The sequence below is a fragment of the Geotrypetes seraphini genome, chromosome 12, assembly GCF_902459505.1.
Source record: "Geotrypetes seraphini chromosome 12, aGeoSer1.1, whole genome shotgun sequence".
Classification (NCBI taxonomy): domain Eukaryota; kingdom Metazoa; phylum Chordata; class Amphibia; order Gymnophiona; family Dermophiidae; genus Geotrypetes; species Geotrypetes seraphini.
The window spans coordinates 72,600,287-72,623,271 of record NC_047095.1 but is presented as its reverse complement, the minus strand read 5'-3'; the positions used below and the strand labels follow the sequence as shown (position 1 = coordinate 72,623,271).

The following is a 22,985-nucleotide window of genomic DNA, read 5'->3' as shown; positions in this document are numbered from 1 at the left end:
CTTCTGGTTGATTCAAAGAAGCTTCCAATCTTACACATGCGACTGCAGGGCGGCACAGGCAGGCTTCGCTGGCCTCAGTTTCTTTTCTAAAGCACTGTGAAGGTAAGGGGGAGGGAGGGAGATAGATTTGGCCGGAGGTAGGGAGGGAGGGAAGGGGATGCGCACGCGATCGGTGACCACGCATCTTCCCTCCCTTAAGTTTCTTTACACCGTGAAGGTAAGGGGGAGGGAGGGAGGGAGGGAGATTCTCAGGCCGCTGAAGGGCAGTGAGGTGGCGAGAGGGAAGGGTGGATGCTGCAGGGACGGGGTGGTGAAGGGGACGGTGGTCCGGTGACAGGGCAGTGACGGGGACAGATTTTTCCCCGTGACATTCTCTACAATATCATCAACTTATATTCATTCGTAGAATCCATAACCCCTAAATCCTGATAGTAAGTTGTATCAGCTAATTGTCTAAATGCTTCCTCCCCATAGATCTATTTAAAATAACCCCCATATCAGCTCTAGTTATAACTCTTGATTGATCATTCCTGCTGCTGTTCCCTAGATAAATCTGAGTAATAATCTAAATGGGAGCTTTGAATTCTATCCATATCTTGCAATAACAGAGTCTACTGGACCAGGAAGGACCCAATGAGATCTGACCCTGTATTTGTTTAGAACAAAGAGAGAGTTCTTGCCTCGTGCAAACGAGAACCAAAACAAAGAAAAAGGCAAGAGAGAGGTCCTAGTCATCCAATATGGAACCTTTATTTATATGTAAACAACAACGTTAAGACGAACCATAAAATAACAGCATCAAATGTAGAAATGTCGTAAAAACATGAAAGGAGAACAAAACCCTATATTGTGTATACATTCCAAAACCTAGCACGGTCTCCGATGGAATTCCTTATTAGAGGATACTATGGCATGAAAAGAATTCCTGTTACCGCAGGAGGCAAATAATGTTAAGTGGCTATTGAAATTGCTTTATAGAGTCTGGGGTAATGATTATGTACAAAGATTTGTCAAATAAATGAAGCTGATTTGAACTGATTTCCCTAATAGTTTGTGGTATTGTTGAAGACAGAAAGACAAGACATTCCACATCTTCGAAAGGGATCTTACAGGTGTATAAGGAAATCAAATAATTTCTGAGCCAGTGCCCATATCTAAGTGATGAGCTCTTTTCTCTATTTCTATGATCTCTTTAGTCCTGAGGCCACAAAACAAGGAAGGGCTCCTTTTACTAAGGTGTGCTAGTGTTTTGACATTGCCACGCACGCTAACCCCACGCTACGCGCCAAAAAACAACGCCAGCTCAATGGAGGTGTTAGCATCTAGCGTGCACGCTAAAACCGCTAATACAGTTTAGGAAAAGGAGCCCTAAATGTGGTATGACAAGAGCATTAAAAAGAGCTCCGAGCAGAAGGCAGCAGTTTCCCACAGAAGCTCTGAGTCTAAGGTGACCCCTAAGCTCCCTATTCTGGGAGTTTTCTTTCGTCCTTTGCCACCTCGTCCTCTTTTTTCATGGCGACACGACACCAACTTAATCGATGCAAGTCAAAAGTTAGATGATGCATCCCCAGCTCATCCATCCAACCCAGCCTCTGCTGTTTCTGCCTCAGGACTGGGCTCACACTTGTAATGTTCTGCTGACGAGTGCCTACAGACAGTCTCTCCATCTCCATTTTCTGCCTCAAGCTAAACTCGCAATGAATGGAGATGCACTGGGACTATTTTGAGGCCTTGCACCTTATTCCCTCCCTCCACCATGCCATGATTTCTGAAACACACCCAATCAGACCATTACCCCTCACCTTTAGTCCTGGACTGAGCTCCGGACTGCCACTACTGTATATTCCTGTACCAATTACGTAACCTACGAGAGTTCAGCAGTGCGAGCTCTCCCTCAGCTCCCCCTCCAGCCCTAGCAGCTTCAGTCTCTCTGCAGGGGGTGTTATAAAGTATGTCTTCTGCTCCTCTGAATACTTTTCCTTCACTTTTACAATGTCCCTGTACGACCAGTCCTGCCAGTGAAAGGTGAAGCTCTCCAGCAGCTGGATTCTCTTCTCTTCTGAAAACACACAGTCCACGGGTGGAATCTGCTGCAGGAATGGCACTTGAACGTCCGGGAATATGAGTGCAGCCCGAATAGCAAACCAGCCTCCGTACTGTGGGTGGATGCAGACCCCAAAGATCTTCTGCAGTAGACAGATAGGTGATATTAGAAATACAGTATATATTCTCAAACATGCAGTACCTCTTCTGCTCAAAGTCAGAATGGACCTTGCCCTGATCCACTCCAGCTAACCTCCAACGCTAGTCTATCCCCATCTCCACCCCCTAATAACGTCTTTCACTCCTCATCCTCCTAATGCCTCTTCTACCCCCCCCGAACCTCCTAATGAGTCATCTAATCTTAGCATTCTCCAACAATAGAGATTCTACCCCTAATGATCTTCTTCCAGTCCTTAACCTCCTAATATCTTCCTCTAAATCTCAGTCACTATGATCGTTCTTTTAATTCCTCCACACTTAAGGAGAAAAGACTGGTTTTAAGACATGGGAATATAATTGAAAATGTATTTGCAAGCAAGTACAGAGTCCACAGATCAGAACATGAAAAGAAAATGAATCCTGAATTCTAAACATCATAAACAGTAATGAAAAAAGTAAAAAAAAATAGAAAAACATGAACAATTCAAAGAAGACAATGAAAACAAAGCCACTAAACCTCCTCCTCACCCAGAGAAAGTGCAGGACCCTCCATCCACCCTCACATCTGATGCTTGGAGCCAGCACAGGTGAGCTTGGTGGGAGGTACAATCCCAAATGCAAGTTTTGTAACCCCAGTTGGGGTTGTGACCCGCAGTACGGAAAGCCCTGCTGTACCCCATCCCACAGAGAAATCCTAGTGTTGCTCAGTGGGGGGTTTCCCAACAAATTAACATTCTCAAGAGACTTTTAACATTTCCTTCATGCAGAATTGGACCTTTAGGGGCAAATTGTATAAACAGTGTCCTGATTGTAGGCGGCCTACTGCTGCCTAACCAGCCAATGGGGACACGGGGCATGGTTTTGCCCGGAAGTGGCCTTAGGCGACATTAGAACGTTCATCTCTCAACGTATGTGTGGAGTAATCCTATGACAGAGGGCACCAGAGTACTAGCCCAAGCATGCATGCACACCAGATGTGCGCCTCAGCATTTCTCCAAAAGCAGGGCAGACTGTCGGCAGAAGGGAAAGTGATGTAGATAACGTATATAATGATGTAAGTTGCTGTCTCCACTCTTTTTTGACTTCCTTTAGAGAATAGGGGCGCCTGTTTAAAGGCGCAGAATGACCACATTCTTGTTGTTGCACAGATCGAAGAGGACCATTTCACGAAGGTGTTTCTGTACCATTGCTAAGAAAACGTTTGTGAATCCCTAGAATGGTTCAAAAACATGATTCTATCCTCATCTACACCCTGTTCAATAAGTCAGACAAAAAGGAGACTTTTTGCCTAACTTTGGGCATCAGTTCTAGAATTTGCACTACATTTTTTTTTTTAGGAACTCTTTATTCAGTAACAGGTGACATTGCCTTCAGCAGAATACATTCAGTAAATGAATAGTGGTGGTCTCGGACATGGCCCTATTCTTGAGGGTTTCCTTGCACGATGTAGAAATATCAACGACCTCCATGTAAGGTCCAAGCAAAAGTCCAGGGGGATGGTTTGGCGTTGTTATAAGTCCTGATTTGCTGAGTGGGGGAGATTTTCATTTATCTGTGGACTCCACGACAGAGACTGGCTGAGGCCTCTATGCTTGTCTGAATTAGGGCACAAGTTTAGGTGCTTGTTTTTGTTCTATCTACAGTAATAAACTGCAACATATAACAACCAAAACCAGTCGTGAACTCCATTTTTCCTCACCAGACTTCCAACACATTGCTTTATCCTGTAGTTGTTGCCCATTTGAGAACCTTAATCAGGAGCTGAGCAACCACCAGGTCACCCTAATTACAAATTCATTTTCTATCCCGTTTCCCCAGAGCTCAGAACGGGTTACAGGTTCAACAGAGATAATTTCACGTTAACAGGTTACGATTTGCACTGGATTTCTCCTAACTTGACACATACTAGGGATCTAATAGCAATATACATAGTATACAGTTGAGAGGAGAACTCAAGCTTTATCCTAAAGTGACACATAATTGATATAGATGAATATTTCTTTGTAATCTATTAGCTTTAAGCTTTAATTGCTTTCCTAAAGTTCAGGAGCCCTTCAAGGGATCTGGTCTGACGTGGGAGTAGGAATATCGTTTGGTGCTCTGAGGCGTATTTCATCCTGGGAGCGGAGGGACCTATTCGGTAGTCATCATGTAGCCTGGTTTTGAACACTAGCATCAGACCCTTGAAGACACGTTTGGCTACAGGTAACCAGAGTCTGATTGCCGCGTTTGGAGACGTTGTCTGTTCTTCGCCGTGAGACTGCTGAAAAGGGCATTGCAGTATCATCTCCCTGGGCACTGCAGCAATTTTTTCAGAACTTTTGCTTACCCCACTAAAAGCCACATTCAAATGCCTCTCTGTCTGTCTTCTTCTACCTCTTCAGTGGAATATTTCATGTTTCACTTTCTCCAAGATGCCTCAGTTCTCTTCCTTAAATCTGGATATTTCGGTGGCACTATCACTGAAAATTGTCTTACCTTTCTTTCAGAGTTTTGGATAGGGAGCCTTGTCCTCCCACAACTGAAATCCATGACACGCCTTTCTGACAAACACTTCACACATTCCCCCAGCATTCGTCTTGTGTTGGGTGTAGCACATGAAGTAGTCTCTGGCAGTTACCTGCAGTTCACAAGCTAAACATTTCTCTTGGCAACAGATCCATCTCATCCAATACAGTAGGAAGCTGAAAATGAAGCTGCTCTTACCATGCCACGTTAACCAAACCTCGTTAGAATTGCAACAAGTGAATAGAAAAGAAAAAAATGGAAAATCGGGGCCTCATGACTATCTAAGTAGGAGTATTTAAAAAAGCAAGAAATTCTTTTAAAGTGGACCATTTATGTGAAAAAACATGTTATTCCATGTTTCAAAATGCAAATAAACTAAGACTGAAAAACAAAAGAATTGCAACTTCTTTGTTTTATTCCTTCTAGACATTTCTACTTCTTGCATGACCTTCTAGAAGGGAGGGGGGTCCCCACTGTGAACCACCACCTTGCTGTTAACCCTCCCCTTACCTTTTCACCCCAGGGGTCATTCTTCACATCCTTCCGTTGGTAATAATATGCTGCTCCCGCTACGTGGGCTGCTGTCTGTGCGAGGAGTTTTGGTTTCTTGTTGGGATGTAATTCATAATCATGAATGATTTCCATCCTTTCATTCTTAAGACTCTGAAAGAAGCAGCAGCCACAATTAGGGGACTTGACCTCATGAAGTATTTCTAGAACCAAGTGCCAGGGAAAAAGGTCCCATAACTTAGATGCAAAGTGCTCGTGCCCAAATGCTGAAGGTACCAGTGCAACCTATAGTTCCATGCAGTGGCTTTCCCCATGTCTTTCTCAATAACAGACTATGGCCTGCAAATTCAATTGTTCACATATTGTGAGGTCAATTCATATGTAAATGCGAGTCCTATCTGTAAAACAAGAGAATACACTTCAGAAGAATTTTGTCATTTACTGACTGACATGTAGCCCCATGTGTTCTAATCCTTGAACCTAATGAAAGAGGATTAGCAGTAGCACTGACCCTGAGGACATTACCAAGCACTTCTCCTTCTCGTGAAACAGTACAGGACCTAGACAGAGACATGGTGGTCCGAGGACAATAAATGGGATGTGGTCCTACCAGGGTACAAACTCTATAGGAGGGACAGGACACATAAGAAGGGTGGAGGAATAGCGCTATATATAAAGGACTCCATTCCTTCAACCAGGATTGGAAACAACAGTAAGGGCGGATGGCTTGGAATCACTATGGGTTAAGCTGACAGGAGGAAATGGAGCAGACATAAAATTGGGACTGTACTATCACCCACCAGGACAACTGGAAGCAAACGACCAGGAACTGGAGGCTGAATTGAGGCAGGCATGTAAAAGCGGAAGTGTGGTGGATTTCAACTACCCTGGGATAGACTGGAGCATTGGACACTCAAATTGCACGAGAGAAACAAAGTTCCTGGAGGCAGTGAGGGACTGTTTCATGGAGTAGCTGGTCACGGAACCAACACGAGGAGATGCCACTCTTGACCTAATCCTCAACGGGCTAGGGGGACCCGCAAAGGAGGTGGTAGTACTAGAGCCACTAGGAAACAGCGATCACAACATGATCCAGTGCAAGCTAGAAATGGGAACATCAAAAGTGAAAAGAACTACAACAACAGCACTCAATTTTAGAAAAGGAAATTACGAGGCCATGAGGAAAATGGTGGGAAAGAAACTCAGCAACAGCTCAGGGAAGATGGAGACCGTAGAGGAAGCCTGGGCCCTATTCAAGGCCACGGTGCACGAAGCACAAAACCTGTATATCCCCAGGTTTAGGAAAGGGTGCAAAAAAAAATCGAACCAAAAACCTGGCATGGATAACAAATGCAGTGAGAAAGGTGATAAGTGACAAGAAAACATTGTTTAGAAAATGGAAAAAGGACCAAACTAAGGACAACCAGAAGGAGCACAAAAGACACCAAAAGGACTGTCACCGAGTGGTTAGGAAAGCAAAAAGAGAATATGAGGAGACACTGGCGGGGGAAGCAAAAAATTTCAAACCATTCTTCAGGTATGTGAAGGGGAAACAACCAGCCAGGGAGGAAGTGGGACCTTTGGACGATGGAGACAGAAAGGGAGTGGTTAAGGAGGAAAAAGAGATAGCTGACAGGTTAAACAAGTTCTTCTCGTCAGTCTTCACGAGAGAGGACACATCCAATATCCCAGAACCCGAGGAGAACATAAACGGAGACCATGATGAAAAGCTGGTCCAACTAGAAGTAAGCAAAGAGGATGTTCTCAGACAGATAGACAGACTGAAGAGCGACAAATCACCAGGTCCGGACGGCATCCACCCAAGGGTATTAAAGGAACTGAGAAACGAAATAGCGGAAACACTACGCCAAATTTGTAACCTATCCTTGAAAACTGGGGAGATCCCAGAGGACTGGAAAATAGCCAATGTCACGCCCATCTTTAAGAAGGGATCAAGGGGTGACCCGGGAAACTACAGGCCGGTGAGCTTGACTTCGGTTCCGGGAAAGATGATGGAAGCACTGGTCAAGGACACAATCTACGAACACATAGAAAACAATGGACAACTGAAGGCGAGCCAGCACGGCTTCTGCAAGGGAAGGTTATGCCTCACGAACTTACTGTATTTCTTTGAGGGAATAAACAGCCAGGTGGATAAAGGGGAATCCATAGACATCATTTACCTTGACTTCCAAAAAGCCTTCGACAAGGTACCTCAAGAACGACTACTTAAGAAGCTGTGGAATCACGGGGTGCAAGGGTTGTCTACCGATGGATCAAACACTGGCTGGCAGGCAGGAAACAGAGGGTTGGAGTAAAGGGCCATTACTCAGACTGGCAATAGGTCACGAGCGGAGTTCCACAGGGGTCGGTGCTGGGACCGCTCCTGTTCAATATGTTTATCAACGACCTGGAGACGGGGACGAAATGTGAGGTTATTAAAATTGCTGATGACACCAAACTCTGTAGCAGGGTTAGAAACATGGAAGACTGCGAAGACCTGCAAAGAGACCTAACGAGACTGGAAGAATGGGCAAAAAAGTGGCAAATGAGTTTTAACATAGAGAAATGCAAGGTCATGCATGTAGGGAAAAAGAACCCGATGTTCAGCTACAAAATGGGGGGGATCATTGCTAGGGGTGAGCAACCTTGAAAGAGACCTGGGGGTGATGGTGGACACAACATTGAAAGCATCAGCACAGTGTGCGACAGCCTCAAAGAAAGCGAACATTGTTTTGTAATGAATACGGTAGATACCATTTTTCTTTTAAAGATGCACCATTTAAGGAAGGGAGGGGGAGGGGTTGTTTGGATAAAGTGTTGAAATAAAATAATTAATAGGGATGGAGGGAGGGTAGGGTAAGGATTTCTTTTATGTTAATAGAATATAATGATAAGTTTTTCAAGTGTTTAACTAAGTGTTGATTCTTATGATTCTTGTACACTTGATGAGAGGTTAAAAATGAATAAAGAAAAATAGTGTTGGGAGGGAGGGTGGGTTATGGGTTTATATATATATATATATAATTGTTATTGTCTTGATGGATTTATCAAGTGTTGTTTCTGAGACTATGTATGGTTTTTCTTGTTCACTTGTTGAATGATTAAAAAGGAATAAAGAATTAAAAAAAAAAAAAGAAAGAGAACAGAATGTTGGGTATCATTAAAAAGGGTATCACGACCAGGACGAAGGAAGTCATCATGCCGCTATATCGTGCAATGGTGCGCCCACATCTGGAGTACTGTGTCCAGTACTGGTCGCCGTACCTCAAGAAGGACATGGCAGTACTTGAGGGGGTCCAGAGAAGAGCGACTAAACTGATAAAAGGTATGGAAAACTTTTCATACGCTGACAGGTTGAAAATGCTGGGGCTGTTCTCCCTAGAGAAGAGGAGACTTAGAGGAGACATGATAGAAACCTTCAAAATCCTGAAGGGCACAGAGAAGGTGGACAGGGACAGATTCTTCAGGCTGTGGGGAACCACAAGTACAAGGGGTCACTCGGAGAAATTGAGAGGGGACCGGTTTAGAACAAATGCGAGGAAGTTCTTTTTTACCCAGAGGGTGGTGGACACATGGAACGCGCTTCCGGAGGTTGTGATAGGCCATAGCACACTACAGGGTTTCAAGGAAGGTTTAGATAGGTTCCTAAAGGATGAGGGGATTGAGGGTTACAGATAGATGTAGAGGTAGGTTACAGAAATGGTCAGGAACCACTTCACAGGTCACAGATCTGATGGGCCGCCGCGGGAGCGGACCGCTGGGCATGATGGACCTCTGGTCTGACCCAGTGTTGGCAACTTCTTATGTTCTTTTTTTTATTTATTTATTTTATAATTTATTAATTGTTACAACATAACAAATTCAAGCAATTTACAAAGCATAAAGAAAATACTTCAAACTAAAATATTAATACTCAAGTCCACATTATTGAGGGCTGGCTGGCTAATCTTATCGCTGACTTTATATTCAAAGAAATAAAAAAACTAAAACATCAGTTATCTAATAACTCTACAGTCAGGCAAATAATTATCATTTAATTTCATTCCTTTTCAGCTTCTGCACTAGTAACAGGCAATAAGTCCAACTTAGGTTTATCTAAAAGAAAATTTTCTAAATGAACTGGATCTAAAATATATATATCTAGTATTCTGATGTCACCAAACATTTACAGGGGAGTTTAAGGAAAAAAGAAGCACCCACAGCCAATGTTTTCCCCTTAAGTTACAGGAATTGCTTCCTCCTGTATTGTGTTTGTCTAGAGACATCTGGAAAAATATTTATCTGTTGGCTCTATAGCAGGCTCAATTCCCAGACTAGTTCCTAATCCTCTACTGCCAGCTCCAGGCTCTGTCCCTTCTGTCTTGCCGCACCATATGCACCTCTGCGAACAATTTAGCCCTACACTTTGACTCAAAAATTAAAAACCTAAGAAACAATTGCTCAACAAAAGAACCTAGTGATCACACACAAGGAAATGAAACACTTGCAGATATGATCTGGAATTCCTTTCAAGACATAGATTGGAATAACTATACCAAATTATATAACAAACTAGTCTTTAAGCCTGTTACATTAACAGGTGCTGGAACATATGTGTGTGTGTCTGTCTTTTTTTCTCTCTCTCTCCTTAGCCGCTTTCTTTCTTTCTGCCTTTCTTTTTCCTTGGCTGTCCATCACCACCCCTTGCCTGCTCCCCCTGTCCATTTTCTCTTCCTTTTACCTCCCCTGTGTCCACCACCACCCCTTCACTACTCTCATTATGCAGCAGCAGCCCTTCTCCCTTTGTTTTATCTCCTCCCTGTCCAGCAGCATCTTTTTCCTTCTCCCCCTGTCCAACATTAGTCCTCCGTTCCTTTTTCTTCACCCCCCCTGTCCATCAGCATCTCTTTCCTTCTCCCCTGTCCAGCAGTAGGCATCCCTTTCTTTTTTATCCCCCCTCCTCCTTCTTATCCCTATGATACTCTTACCTTGCTCTGTCCCTGATCAGAGGTTCCCGACAGCCGCCCAGTTGCACCCATTGGAAAAGTTCCCACTGCCGCATCCTGCACCTCTCCTGACGTGGCTCCCGCTGTACTTTCTATCTGTCTCTGTCCCTGGCCCCCTTTGCCTGTTTGTCTTTCTGTGTATCTCCCTGCCCCTGTGTCTTTCTTCTTTTCTTTCTGTCTCCCTTCCTCCCTCTGTCTGTCTGTCTGTCCAAAGCAGCATTCCATCCCCCTCCATTTCCCTCCCCCCACACCAGTTCCCTGTGCACCTGCCCCTGTGTCTTTCTTATTTTCTTTGTGTTTCCCTTCCTCTCTCTGTCTGTCTGTCCAAAGCAGCATTCCCTCCCCCTCCATTTCCCTCCCCCCACACCAGTTCCCTGTGCAGCAGCATTAGCGTTTCCTCTACCCCCCCTTTCCCTTCCCGCGGTCCGGACTACAAACGTGGTGATTCCAGCAGCGCTTGCATCAGTCTCCACACACTGCTTCGGGTCCTTCTACTGCCCTGATTTACTCTGGCACATCCCTGATGACATCATCAGAGACGCGGCAGAGCAAATCAGGGCAGTAGAAGGACCCGTAGCAGCGTGTGAAGACTGATGCACACGCTGCTGGAATCGCCATTCGGGCCCGCGGGAAGAGAAGGGGGTGGGCGGCAAAGGAGGAACGGAGATCGGTGGCGGCAGGAGGAACGGAGATCGTCGTCTGGCTGCGGTCTGGCTTGTGGAGGCAATCGGCTGGTGATGTATTAGCGCGCATGCACACTCCTTCGGCCACAGACCTACATGCGCACAGAACATGCAAATAGGAATGCGCATGCGCGGCTAGCTCTTTATTATATTAGATACTCCAAATCATACTGCATCCTGGACTCATGTCCCCCGGAAATCATGAAAGCGGCACCACCTGAATTTAAACTTTCACTACTGCAATATTTAGCCCATAATCTGAAAAATGGGAAATTCCTCTCGAATAACGGTCACATAATAATAACCCCTATCCTAAAAAATAATAAAGAATCCTCAGCTCTAGTAACCAACTATAGACCAATTGCTTCCATTCCACTTATCGTAAAAATCATGGAGGGATTGGTACACTCCCAGTTGATAGAATATCTTGACCAGTTCTCACTCCTACACGAGACTCAATCCGGCTTTAGACCTCTTTTCAGCACAGAAACTGTTATTGCGGCTATCTTAGATAACTTGCATCTATTGTTAAGCAAAGGCCTCAATGCCCTGATCATGCAATTCGACATGAGCTCCGCCTTTGATCTAGTAGACCATGTGATTATGCTACAATGCTTAGACGCCATTGGCATCAGGGGTGAAGTGCTAAATTGGTTTCAGGGCTTCCTTCTATCCCGCACCTACCAGGTACGCTTCAATAATGATCTCTCCAACACCTGGAGCAACCCATCCGGTGTACCACAAGGATCCACGCTATCCCCATTGCTTTTCAATATCTACATGACCTCACTGGGAGCACAATTAACCCAACTGGGGATAAAATTATTTAGTTACGCTGATGATTTCACGATCATCATCCCATTTGCCAACTCCATCTTGGAAACCATCCCCAAAGCATCAGAAGCCATAAACCTGATGGAGCACTGGATGACAGACTTCAAGCTCAAGCTCAATACAGAGAAGACAAAATTCTTTGTCGCCTCACCACACCCACTTGTCACCAAAACACTACTAGACATCAACAAACTTAACTACCCCATACAGCCTACCATTAAAATAATGGGTGTAACTCTTGACCAATGCCTAACCATGAAAGACCAAGTAGACTCCTTAATCAAAAAGGGTTTTTTCACCCTCTGGAAGCTTAAATCCATTAAATCATATTTTGACAACTCCGCATTCAGAATCCTGGTTCAATCCCTCGTACTGAGTCAACTCGACTACTGTAACATCGCCTATTTAGCAATCTCCCAAAAGAATATGCGACGCTTACAATTAATGCAAAACGCTGCGGTCAGACTTATCTTCGGTCTGAAGAAATTTGATCACGTGACACCATACTACAAATAGCTACATTGGCTGCCCTTGGAAGCTCGTGTAAAGTTTAAGTTCGCCTGCCTCTGCTTTAAAGTTCTTTACGGTCTAGCCCCTAAATACATATCCGACCTCTTCTCCTTCTCAGCCAATAGACACAAGAGAAGCTCCCACTTGCACTTCGTTTCTCCCCCGGTTAGAGATTGCAAATTGAAAAAACACCATGAACACCTTCTCTCACATCAAGCAGCGTTATGGGGTAAAGACCTAGAACAACTGCTCTCGCCCACCACTTACGAGGTATTTAGGAAGCGCCTCAAAACTCACCTGTTCCTGAAATATCTAGACAGCTGACCCGTTCCTCTACTTCCCCCTCTATAACGGTTCTCCTGTCCTATCCCCCTCCTGTTTTCCAATCCCTTAACTTCTCTCAACTTGTACTTCACTAATCTTTTGTAAACTGCATAGAACTTAACGGTATTGCGGTATATAAACTGTTGTTATTATTATTATTATATGCCTGGAACAGACTGCCCGAGTCAATACATCAAGCTGCATCCAAGTTAAAAGCCCACTTTTTCTAGGCCACTTTTAACTCCTAACTGCAACCCACTTCCTCTGTAATTCCCTACCCAGTTGTCCTGTTTGTCTGTCTGATTAAATTGTAAGTTCTGTCTTACATGATTAATGTAATGTACAGTGTTATACAAATGATAAGTAGTAGCAGTTTCTGATCCTTGGGTTCATGGCATTCATACTTCCCAGGAAGGGACTCACAGCCTTACTGAACGTGAACATTTTTTGGCTGACAATGATATCACTTTTGCTGCATTCATGCCTTGGCCCGAAGGAGAGGGATAGAAAATGTCATCTCCCCCCACCCCCAGCCCCGGTCAGGCTTCTGTGGCTCTAGTTGGGGAAGGCTCTAGGTGAAGTAGAAGGAAATATCTAGCTTCTCTCTTACCTCCTTCAGCTGTGACAGATAATAGGAGATGCATTCATCAATGGGGTCTCGAATCCTCTGCAGCTGCTGCTGGCTGATGAAAGGCTTAAAGGCTTTCTCAAACATGGAAGGAATGCTGAGCACAACAAACGCCAGGCTGTCTTCTGGGTATGGAAGGTGGAAGGCGGGTGACAGAACAGCGTTATACCATCCAATCTAAACAAAACAAGAATGCACTCATCATACGGGCCTAGAGGTAACCCTGAAAGCAACAGCTAACAACAGGAGACAGGACAATCGGGATCCTCCCCCAGAGCATAGTCATGGGTTGTCCTCCCCCAACTCTGGTGCCCTTCTATCCTTTCCTCCCAACTGGTACTCCAGGAGAATTGCTTTAGTATTCTCCCAGGGAACAAAGCTGCAATTTGGACATCTATACTGGTGACCTGACCAAGAACAGAGGCTCATGGGAACCTGAGTGGTAATGAAAGGCACTGGAGAGAAGAGGAAGTTCTGTGTATACTCTGATGTGGTCCTTTCCTCTCTGTGTAGCCTGTCACCTTTACCTGATGGTAACATCCACCTTAGGAGTCAGCACCTAAGAAAAAGATCCAGGTGACATTGTAGATAGAGTATGACACGGGGACAAATTTCTCTCCATCCCCGCGGGAACTCATTTTTCCATCCCGTCCTGGCAATTTTTTTCCCTGTCCCTGCCCAATTCCTGCAAGCTCCGTCCTCATATGCACAAGCCTCAAACACTTTAAAATCATAAGTGTTCGAGGTTTGTGTGGTTAAGGCTGAGCTTACAGGAATGGGACAGGGACAGCGACAAAACTCATGGGGACGGGATGGGGAAACTGGGTCATTCTCTAATTGCAGACAATACACTGAAGTCTTCTGCCCAGTGTAATGTGGTGGCCAAAAAAGCAATTATTTTGAAAGGGATGGTCAAAGTATATTACATTACATTCATAATAATAATAATAACTTTATTTTTGTATACCGCATTATCATGGAAGTTCTATGCGGTTAACAGATGAAGAGACTGTACGTTTACGGTGAAGTTATTTTTCAGCTAGGTTACAAATTGCAGAGAAGTTACATATATATAGCGGAGTTCATACAGTAGTATTACATACGGCGGTGTTCGATAAGGCAGAGCAGAGGCATTTAGTATGGGAGGTAACGAAGAAGGGGTGATTAGTTGGATAGGGTGATCCATTTTGTTTAACCATTTGGTGGCTGACAAGATTGGAGGAGTCGAGAGTCTGAGGTAAGTCAAGGTCCGAGGAGGAGGCAAGGAAGAGGGGGGGAGAAGTTAGAGGAATTTATCAAAAAGGTAGGTTTTGATTGACTTCCTGAACATTTGGTAGGGGGGGAATTGGAGATGAGTGCAGTGAGGCATTTGTTCCATTTGCCCACTTGGAATGCGAGGGATCTGTCGAGGAATTTCTTGTAGAGGTAGCCTTTCAGGGAAGGTGTTTCGTGTACGAGAGGGGCCTGCAATTTCAAGGTGCTCGGATAGGTAGATTGGAGAAGAGCCTGCTAGGGTTTTGAAGCAGAGATAAGCGAATTTGAAGATGATCCTTGCCTCCACCGGCAGCCAGGGGCTAACGTGGTCATATTTTTTGAGGCTGAAGATGAGGCAGACAGCAGCATTTTGAACTATTCTTAAACGTTTGATGGTGTTTTTATAGGATCCCAGGAATATGATGGTACAATAGTCCAGTATACTTAAGATTAGTGATTGGACCAGAAGACGGAAGGAGAGGTGGTAGAAGTGGCGTTTAATGGTGCGAAGTTTCCAGAGGGAGCAGAAACATTTTTTGACCTGGGCACTGGTATGATCTTCGAAGGTCAAGCATCTGTCTAGGAGGACTCCAAGGATTTTTATGGTGGGGTTGATAGGATAGTCTAGGCCGTTCAATTTCAGGGAAGTGTTTGTAAGTTTATGGTTAGGACTTGCCAGGAAAATTTTGTTTTTTTCGGTGTTCAATTTTAATTTGAATTGTGAGGTCCATAGTTCTAACTTGGTGAGGACGGAGGAGGTGAGTTGTTCCGTCTGTTGTGTGAGTGAAGTTAGGGGAATGATAATGGTAATGTCATCTGCGTATATGAATGATTTTAGGTTTAAATCAGCAAGTTTTTTATTCCGCCATTACCTTGCGGTTCAAGGTGGATTACAGAAGAGGATTTCTGGACATGTCCAGAGGTGTTACAGAGTAGAGCGGGTTGCTTCAGAGGACTGAAATGTTTCATACAGTGTTAGTTAGTCTTCATGGATTTCTTGAATAGCAGGGTTTTTATTTCTTTTCTGAAAGTTTTGTAGTCTAGGGTCGCAATTAGTAGATTGGAGAGTTGGTGATCTAGTTTTTCTGCCTGTGTGGCTAGAAGGCCATCGTACCGTTTTTTCCATTTGATGTATCTGATTGGAGGGTATGTGAATGGTGTCTGGGTTCTCCTGTGTCTGGTTGTGGTAGTTAGGATTAGGCGGATGTTCAAGTAGGCTGGGCTGCCCTGGATCGGTAGCATGGAAGGTTGCTACTTTTTGGGATTTTGCCAGGTACTTGTGACTAGGATAGGCCACTATTGGAAGCAGGATACTGGCTAGATGGACTACACTGGTCTGACCCAGTATGGCTATTATGTTCAGTGGGTTGGAAATTTAAACCCATGGCCAGAAGTGGCATAATTTTGACATCGCTGCAAATACCAAGCAGAGACAGGAAGTGTGAGACCATATTGCATATGGACAATCAGACATTAAGATCTGGTGGAAAGCACTCATAGTAACATAGTAACATAGTAGATGACGGCAGATAAAGACCCGAATGGTCCATCCAGTCTGCCCAACCTGATTCAATTTAAATTTTTTTTTTTTTTCTTCTTAGCTATTTCTGGGCAAGAATCCAAAGCTTTACCCGGTACTGTGCTTGGGTTCCAACTGCCGAAATCTCTGTTAAGACTTACTCCAGCCCATCTACACCCTCCCAGCCATTGAAGCCCTCCCCTGCCCATCCTCCTCCAAACGGCCATACATAGACGCAGACCGTACAAGTCTGCCCAGTAACTGGCCTAGTTCAATCTTTAATATTATTTTCTGATTCTAAATCTTCTGTGTTCATCCCACGCTTCTTTGAACTCAGTCACAGTTTTACTCTCCACCACCTCTCTCGGGAGCGCATTCCAGGCATCCACCACCCTCTCCGTAAAGTAGAATTTCCTAACATTGCCCCTGAATCTACCACCCCTCAACCTCAAATTATGTCCTCTGGTTTTACCATTTTCCTTTCTCTGGAAAAGATTTTGTTCTACGTTAATACCCTTTAAGTATTTGAACGTCTGAATCATATCTCCCCTGTCTCTCCTTTCCTCTAGTGTATACATATTCAGGGCTTCCAGTCTCTCCTCATACGTCTTCTGGCGCAAGCCTCCTATCATTTTCGTCGCCCTCCTCTGGACCGCCTCAAGTCTTCTTACGTCTTTCGCCAGATACGGTCTCCAAAACTGAACACAATACTCCAAGTGGGGCCTCACCAATGATCTGTACAGGGGCATCAACACCTTCTTCCTTCTACTGACTACGCCTCTCTTTATACAGCCCAGAATCCTTCTGGCAGCAGCCACTGCCTTGTCACACTGTTTTTTCGCCTTTAGATCTTCGGACACTATCACCCCAAGGTCCCTCTCCCCGTCCGTACATATCAGCTTCTCTCCTCCCAGCATATACGGTTCCTTCCTATTATTAATCACCAAATGCATTACTCTGCATTTCTTTGCATTGAATTTTAGTTGCCAGGCATTAGACTATTCCTCTAACTTTTGCAGATCCTTTTTCATATTTTCCACTCCCTTTTCGGTGTCTACTCTGTTACAAATCTTGGTATCATCTGCAAAAAGGCACACTTTTCCTTCTAACCCTTCAGCAATGTCACTTACATACATATTGAACAGGATTGGCCCCAGCACCGAACCCTGAGGGACTCCACTAGTCACCTTTCCTTCCTTCGAGCAACTTCCATTAACCACCACCCTCTGGCGTCTGTCCGACAGCCAGTTTCTGACCCAGTTCACCACTTTGGGTCCTAACTTCAGCCCTTCAAGTTTGTTCAACAGCCTCCTATGAGGAACTGTATCAAAGGCTTTGCTGAAATCCAAGTAAATTACATCTAGCATATGTCCTCGATCCAGCTCTCTGGTCACCCAATCAAAAAATTGAATCAGGTTCGTTTGGCACGATTTACCTTTTGTAAAGCCATGTTGCCTCGGATCCTGTAACCCATTAGATTCAAGGAAATACACTATCCTTTCTTTCAGCAACACTTCCATTATTTTTCCAACAACTGAAGTGAGGCTCACCGGCCTGTAGTTTCCTGCTTCATCCCTGTGACCACTTTTATGAATAGGGACCACATCCGCTCTCCTCCAATCCCCAGGAATCACTCCCGTCTCCAGAGATTTGTTGAACAAGTCTTTAATAGGACTCGCCAGAACCTCTCTGAGCTCCCTTAGTATCCTGGATTGGATCCCGTCTGGTCCCATCGCTTTGTCCACCTTCAGTTTTTCAAGTTGCTCATAAACACCCTCCTCCGTGAACGGCGCAGAATCTACTCCATTTTCTCGTGTAACTTTGCCAGACAATCTTGGTCCTTCTCCAGGATTTTCTTCTGTGAACACAGAACAGAAGTATTTGTTTAGCACATTTGCTTTCTCCTCATCACTCTCCACATATTTGTTCCCAGCATCTTTTAGCCTAGCAATTCCATTTTTTATCTTCCTCCTTTCACTAATATATCTGAAAAAATTTTTATCTCCCTTTTTTACATTTTTAGCCATTTGTTCTTCCGCCTGTGCCTTCGCCAAACGTATCTCTCTCTTGGCTTCTTTCAGTTTCACCCTGTAGTCCACTCAGCACTCTTATGTATTTAAAAGCTGTTTAAAATGCTGCCTCACTAAACTAAACAGGATACTATAACTGCTCCTTCCTCTTACTCAGTACATTACATAAATATTTATGAATCACTAATATACTGTAATAGGAGTTCAATGGGATTTCCAAGTTAATAAAAAACTGGCCATCACCAGGAATTACAATATAAAATCATGAAAGGCATAGAGAAGGTGGAGAGGGACAGATTCTTTAGACTAGCAGGGACAACTAAAACAAGAGGTCATTCAGAAAAACTGAGAGGAGACAGATTCATAACGAATGTAAGGAAGTTCTTCTTCACTCAACGGGTGGTAGACACCTGGAACGCGCTTCCCGGAGAGATGATAAGAAAGAGTACAATTCTGGGGTTCAAAAAGGGACTGGATGACTTCCTGGAAGCAAAGGGGATAACAGAGTACAGATAGAGGTTTACCTTACAGGACATTAAGCGAATAGGGTATGGACATTTTAGGTTAGGTAGGGAACACTTTCAGGTCATGGACCTGGAGGGCCACCGCGGGAGCGGACTGCCGGGCACGATGGACCCCTGGTCTGACCCGGCAGAGGCAATGCTTATGTTCTTATGTACATTAAAATCAAAACAAACAAATAGAAATTCTGCTCCTCTGTTAGTGTGAATGAATTATCTTGAAAAAAAACATAGATATATTGGTAGAGAATATTGTTTTATAGTTAATACTTATAGGATTTGGAAAGCTTAACCTCAGATGATTGCTAATCAAACTATAAGAATAGCCTTACTGGGTCAGACCCAGTATTCCGTCTTACAATGGCCAATCTAGGTCAGATGACACTTCAACTAAGCTACTACCGTATTTATCACATATATAGCGCTGAAAGGAATCAAAGTTGTTAAAACGCATGCAGACTGTGAAAAACTGCAGGCAGATCTTAGGAAACTGGAAGACTGGGCATCGAAATGGCAGATGAAATTTAATGTGGACAAATGCAAAGTGATGCATATTGGGTCCACGTTCAAGAAAAAGATCTGGGTGTCATCGTGGACAGTACGCTGAAACCTTTCTGCCTTTCTGCCCAATGTGCAGCAGCAGCAGCCAAGAAAGCAAACAAGACGTTAGGAATTATTTAAAAAGGGAGTTCTATTGGAGGGATGAATCGGTATACAAAAGCAAGGATTGGCCTCTGTATCATGGTGCAACTTCATCTGGAGTATTGCGTTCAATTCTGGTCGCCTTATCTCAAGAAAGATATAGCGACCCTAGAAAAGGTTCAAAGAAGAGCGACCAAGATGGTAAAGGGTATGGTTAACAAAACTAAGAATGTTATAATGGCCCTGTATCGCTCCATGGTGCAACTTCATCTGGAGTATTGCGTTCAATTCTGGTCTCCTTATCTCAAGAAAGATATAGCGGCCCTAGAAAAGGTTCAAAGAAGAGCGCCCAAGATGGTAAAGGGGATGGTTAACAAAACTAAGAATGTTATAATAGCCCTGTATCGCTCCATGGTGCAACTTCATCTGGAGTATTGCGTTCAATTCTGGTCGCCTTATCTCAAGAAAGATATAGCGGCCCTAGAAAAGGTTCAAAGAAGAGCGACTAAGATGGTAAAGGGGATGGTTAACAAAACTAAGAATGTTATAATGCCCTTGTATCTCTCCATGGTGCAACCATCTGGAGTATTGCATTCAATTCTGGTCTCCTTATCTCAAGAAAGATATAGCGGCCCTAGAAAAGGTTCAAAGAAGAGCGATCAAGATGGTAAAGGGGATGGTTAACAAAACTAAGAATGTTATAATGGCCCTGTATCGCTCCATGGTGCAACTTCATCTGGAGTATTGCGTTCAATTCTGGTCGCCTTATCTCAAGAAAGATATAGCGACCCTAGAAAAGGTTCAAAGAAGAGCGACCAAGATGGTAAAGGGGATGGTTAACAAAACTAAATGTTATAATGGCCCTGTATTGCTCCATGGTGCAACTTCATCTGGAGTATTGCATTCAATTCTGGTCGCCTTATCTCAAGAAAGATATAGCGGCCCTAGAAAAGGTTCAAAGAAGAGCGACCAAGATGGTAAAGGGGATGGTTAAGAAAACTAAGAATGTTATAATGCCTTGTATCACTCCATGGTGCAACTTCATCTGGAGTATTGCGTTCAATTCTGGTCTCCTTATCTCAAGAAAGATATAGCGACCCTAGAAAAGGTTCAAAGAAGAGAGACCAAGATGGTAAAGGGGATGGTTAACAAAACTAAGAATGTTATAATGGCCCTGTATCGCTCCATGGTGCAACTTCATCTGGAGTATTGCGTTCAATTCTGGTCGCCTTATCTCAAGAAAGATATAGCGGCCCTAGAAAAGGTTCAAAGAAGAGCGATCAAGATGGTAAAGGGGATGGTTAAGAAAACTAAGAATGTTATAATGCCTTGTATCACTCCATGGTGCAACTTCATCTGGAGTATTGCGTTCAATTCTGGTCTCCTTATCTCAAGAAAGATATAGCGACCCTAGAAAAGGTTCAAAGAAGAGAGACCAAGATGGTAAAGGGGATGGTTAACAAAACTAAGAATGTTATAATGGCCCTGTATCGCTCCATGGTGCAACTTCATCTGGAGTATTGCGTTCAATTCTGGTCGCCTTATTTCAAGAAAGATATAGCGGCCCTAGAAAAGGTTCAAAGAAGAGCGACCAAGATGGTAAAGGGGATGGTTAACAAAACTAAGAATGTTATAATGGCCCTGTATCGCTCCATGGTGCAACTTCATCTGGAGTATTGCGTTCAATTCTGGTCGCCTTATCTCAAGAAAGATATAGCGGCCCTAGAAAAGGTTCAAAGAAGAGCGACCAAGATGGTAAAGGGGATGGTTAACAAAACTAAGCATGTTATAATGGCCCTGTATCGCTCCATGATGCAACTTCATCTGGAGTATTGCGTTCAATTCTGGTCTCCTTATCTCAAGAAAGATATAGCGGCCCTAGAAAAGGTTCAAAGAAGAGCGATCAAGATGGTAAAGGGGATAGTTAACAAAACTAAGAATGTTATAATGGCCCTGTATCGCTCCATGGTGCAACTTCATCTGGAGTATTGCGTTCAATTCTGGTCGCCTTATCTCAAGAAAGATATAGCGGCCCTAGAAAAGGTTCAAAGAAGAGCGACCAAGATGGTAAAGGGGATGGTTAACAAAACTAAGAATGTTATAATGGCCCTGTATCGCTCCATGGTGCAACTTCATCTGGAGTATTGCGTTCAATTCTGGTCGCCTTATCTCAAGAAAGATATAGCGGCCCTAGAAAAGGTTCAAAGAAGAGCGACCAAGATGGTAAAGGGGATGGAACTCCTCTCTTATGAGGAAAGACTAAACGGTTAGGGCTCTACAGCTTGTAAAAGAGACGGTTGAGGGTAGATCTGACTCCTGACAAAGACTTTTCTTTCAGTCAGAGACTAGTTAAGAAAGGTTGGCACAAGTTCCTGGAGGAAAAGTCCCTAAATGGCCTTGTGGCAACAGGATACTGGGCTGACCCCGCGTCGTTCTGGAGCCATGGCAACGCATTTGAGTGACGGCTCTTCCCATTTCAGGGTCACGTGAGCAACGCCTGGCAACAGCCCCGGCCAACGCTCTTCTCCCTTGTTTCACCCCTCCTCCTCCTCCTCCTCCCGCTCCGAGGGCGGGGCCGGCGCGGACAGGCCTGATTGGCCGCACCTGCCGCCCCGCCCCCCTCGCGGGCGGGACGTTGTCTTCGGTACCTTGAAAGGATAAACCTCGAAGCCAAAGTCCGCTAGGAAAGCTCGCACCTTCCCTTCCAGCTCCAGGAACGCCGCCATGCCGCCCGGCTACGTCACTTCCCACCGAGCCTGGGGGCTTCCTGTCGCGCCAGGACTTATGGGAGACGTAGTTCTTGTCGCCCTGAGGCCGCGGCCTGAAAGCAGCACAGCCCCAAGCCGGAAAGAACTCAAGCTCCCGAGAGTCTGTGCGCGGCGGTGGAGCTTTTTGAACGGTGCTTTTCCATTTGCCGCTTCCCGAATGGAGCCTCCTAGTGGCCTCCCCACATTGAGAAAGCGGTTGAGCAGAGCAAGAGAAGGCGAGGAAGTCCTGCAGGTCTCTGAGCACAACCTCTCCACAAATGCATTTTCTTTTTCACTTTGGCAAGTTGCCCAGGGCAGTGTGGGACTTGTAGTGCTGCAGCTCCCATAATGCACCAGGTCTGATGGTGGCCCTTCTCAAGCAGTAACTTGTTCCGTCGGTTCCTGCGTATTATGGCGAATAGATAGATGAAGCCCCCTCGAGGGTTATACTTGTCACCTCTCTTTACAGCTAGCCTTTCAGCCCCTTGGAGGCACTTTTATTTTTTTTGTGTCTGCGCCCATTAAAAGCATGAACTGGGACACTCAGCTGAACTCCATTCTGCATGCCACAGACAGCAGTGTGGCCAAGATAAAGGTCAGTGGACTTGGTACTTAGAGAAAAGAACTGCAAGAGCATAAGGCAAGAGGGAAAGACATTTAAGATTGAAATTAGCAGGTAAAATGGTTTTAGTTAGCAATCTCCTTATAATAGGCTCAGTGAATCCTGAAAATTGGTGGAAGCCAAACCTCCCCAGCGTATAGGGTTAAGATCTAAGAACATAAGAATAACCTTACTCTCATGGTGGCCAATCCAGGGCACCAGTACCTGGCCAAAACCCAAGGTGTAGCAACAATACAGGGCAAACAGGGGCTTCCCCATGTCTTTCTCAATAACAGACTATGGACTTTTCTTCCAGGAACTTGTCCAAATCTTTCTTAAAACCAGCTACTCTATCCACTTTTACCACATCCTCTGGCAACGCATACAATGCAACTAGAGCAAAAGGCCAGCCAGTATCAAACAATAGCTGCAGGCAATGTTTCAAATATGTTCTTTAAACTTGAACAATGTACTCGGAGAGATT

The 22,985-nt window shown here is 44.5% G+C and overlaps 2 protein-coding genes across 8 annotated transcripts in view; one reads left to right on the top strand and one right to left on the bottom strand.

Moving 5' to 3' along the window:
• Nucleotides 1-728: 728 nt before the first annotated feature.
• MMACHC (metabolism of cobalamin associated C) lies at nt 729-21,928 on the bottom strand. Of its 3 annotated transcripts, none has more exons than XM_033915846.1 (4): nt 21,802-21,928; nt 13,170-13,364; nt 5,221-5,373; nt 729-2,186 (listed from the first exon to the last, which is right to left on the bottom strand). In XM_033915846.1, the coding sequence occupies exons 1-4, from the start codon at nt 21,877-21,879 to the stop codon at nt 1,875-1,877; spliced, it is 738 nt and encodes a 245-aa protein (XP_033771737.1). In that variant the 5' UTR covers nt 21,880-21,928; the 3' UTR covers nt 729-1,874. The 3 variants fall into 3 exon arrangements, with proteins under 3 accessions (XP_033771737.1, XP_033771739.1, XP_033771738.1); XM_033915848.1 differs by lacking the exon at nt 21,802-21,928 and adding an exon at nt 21,577-21,645; XM_033915847.1 differs by lacking the exon at nt 21,802-21,928 and adding an exon at nt 17,396-17,449.
• LOC117346379 (golgin subfamily A member 6-like protein 1) overlaps nt 21,829-22,985 on the top strand; it is a 41,478-nt gene continuing 40,321 nt past the window's right edge. For 2 of the 5 annotated variants that reach the window (XM_033915841.1, XM_033915840.1), the window contains exon 1: nt 21,836-22,153. In XM_033915841.1, the coding sequence (XP_033771732.1) occupies nt 21,878-22,153 (276 nt within the window). In that variant the 5' untranslated portion in view covers nt 21,836-21,877. Of the gene's footprint in view, nt 22,496-22,985 lie in introns of all 5 variants that reach the window. The other 3 variants (XM_033915845.1, XM_033915844.1, XM_033915842.1) reach the window with 3 other exon arrangements.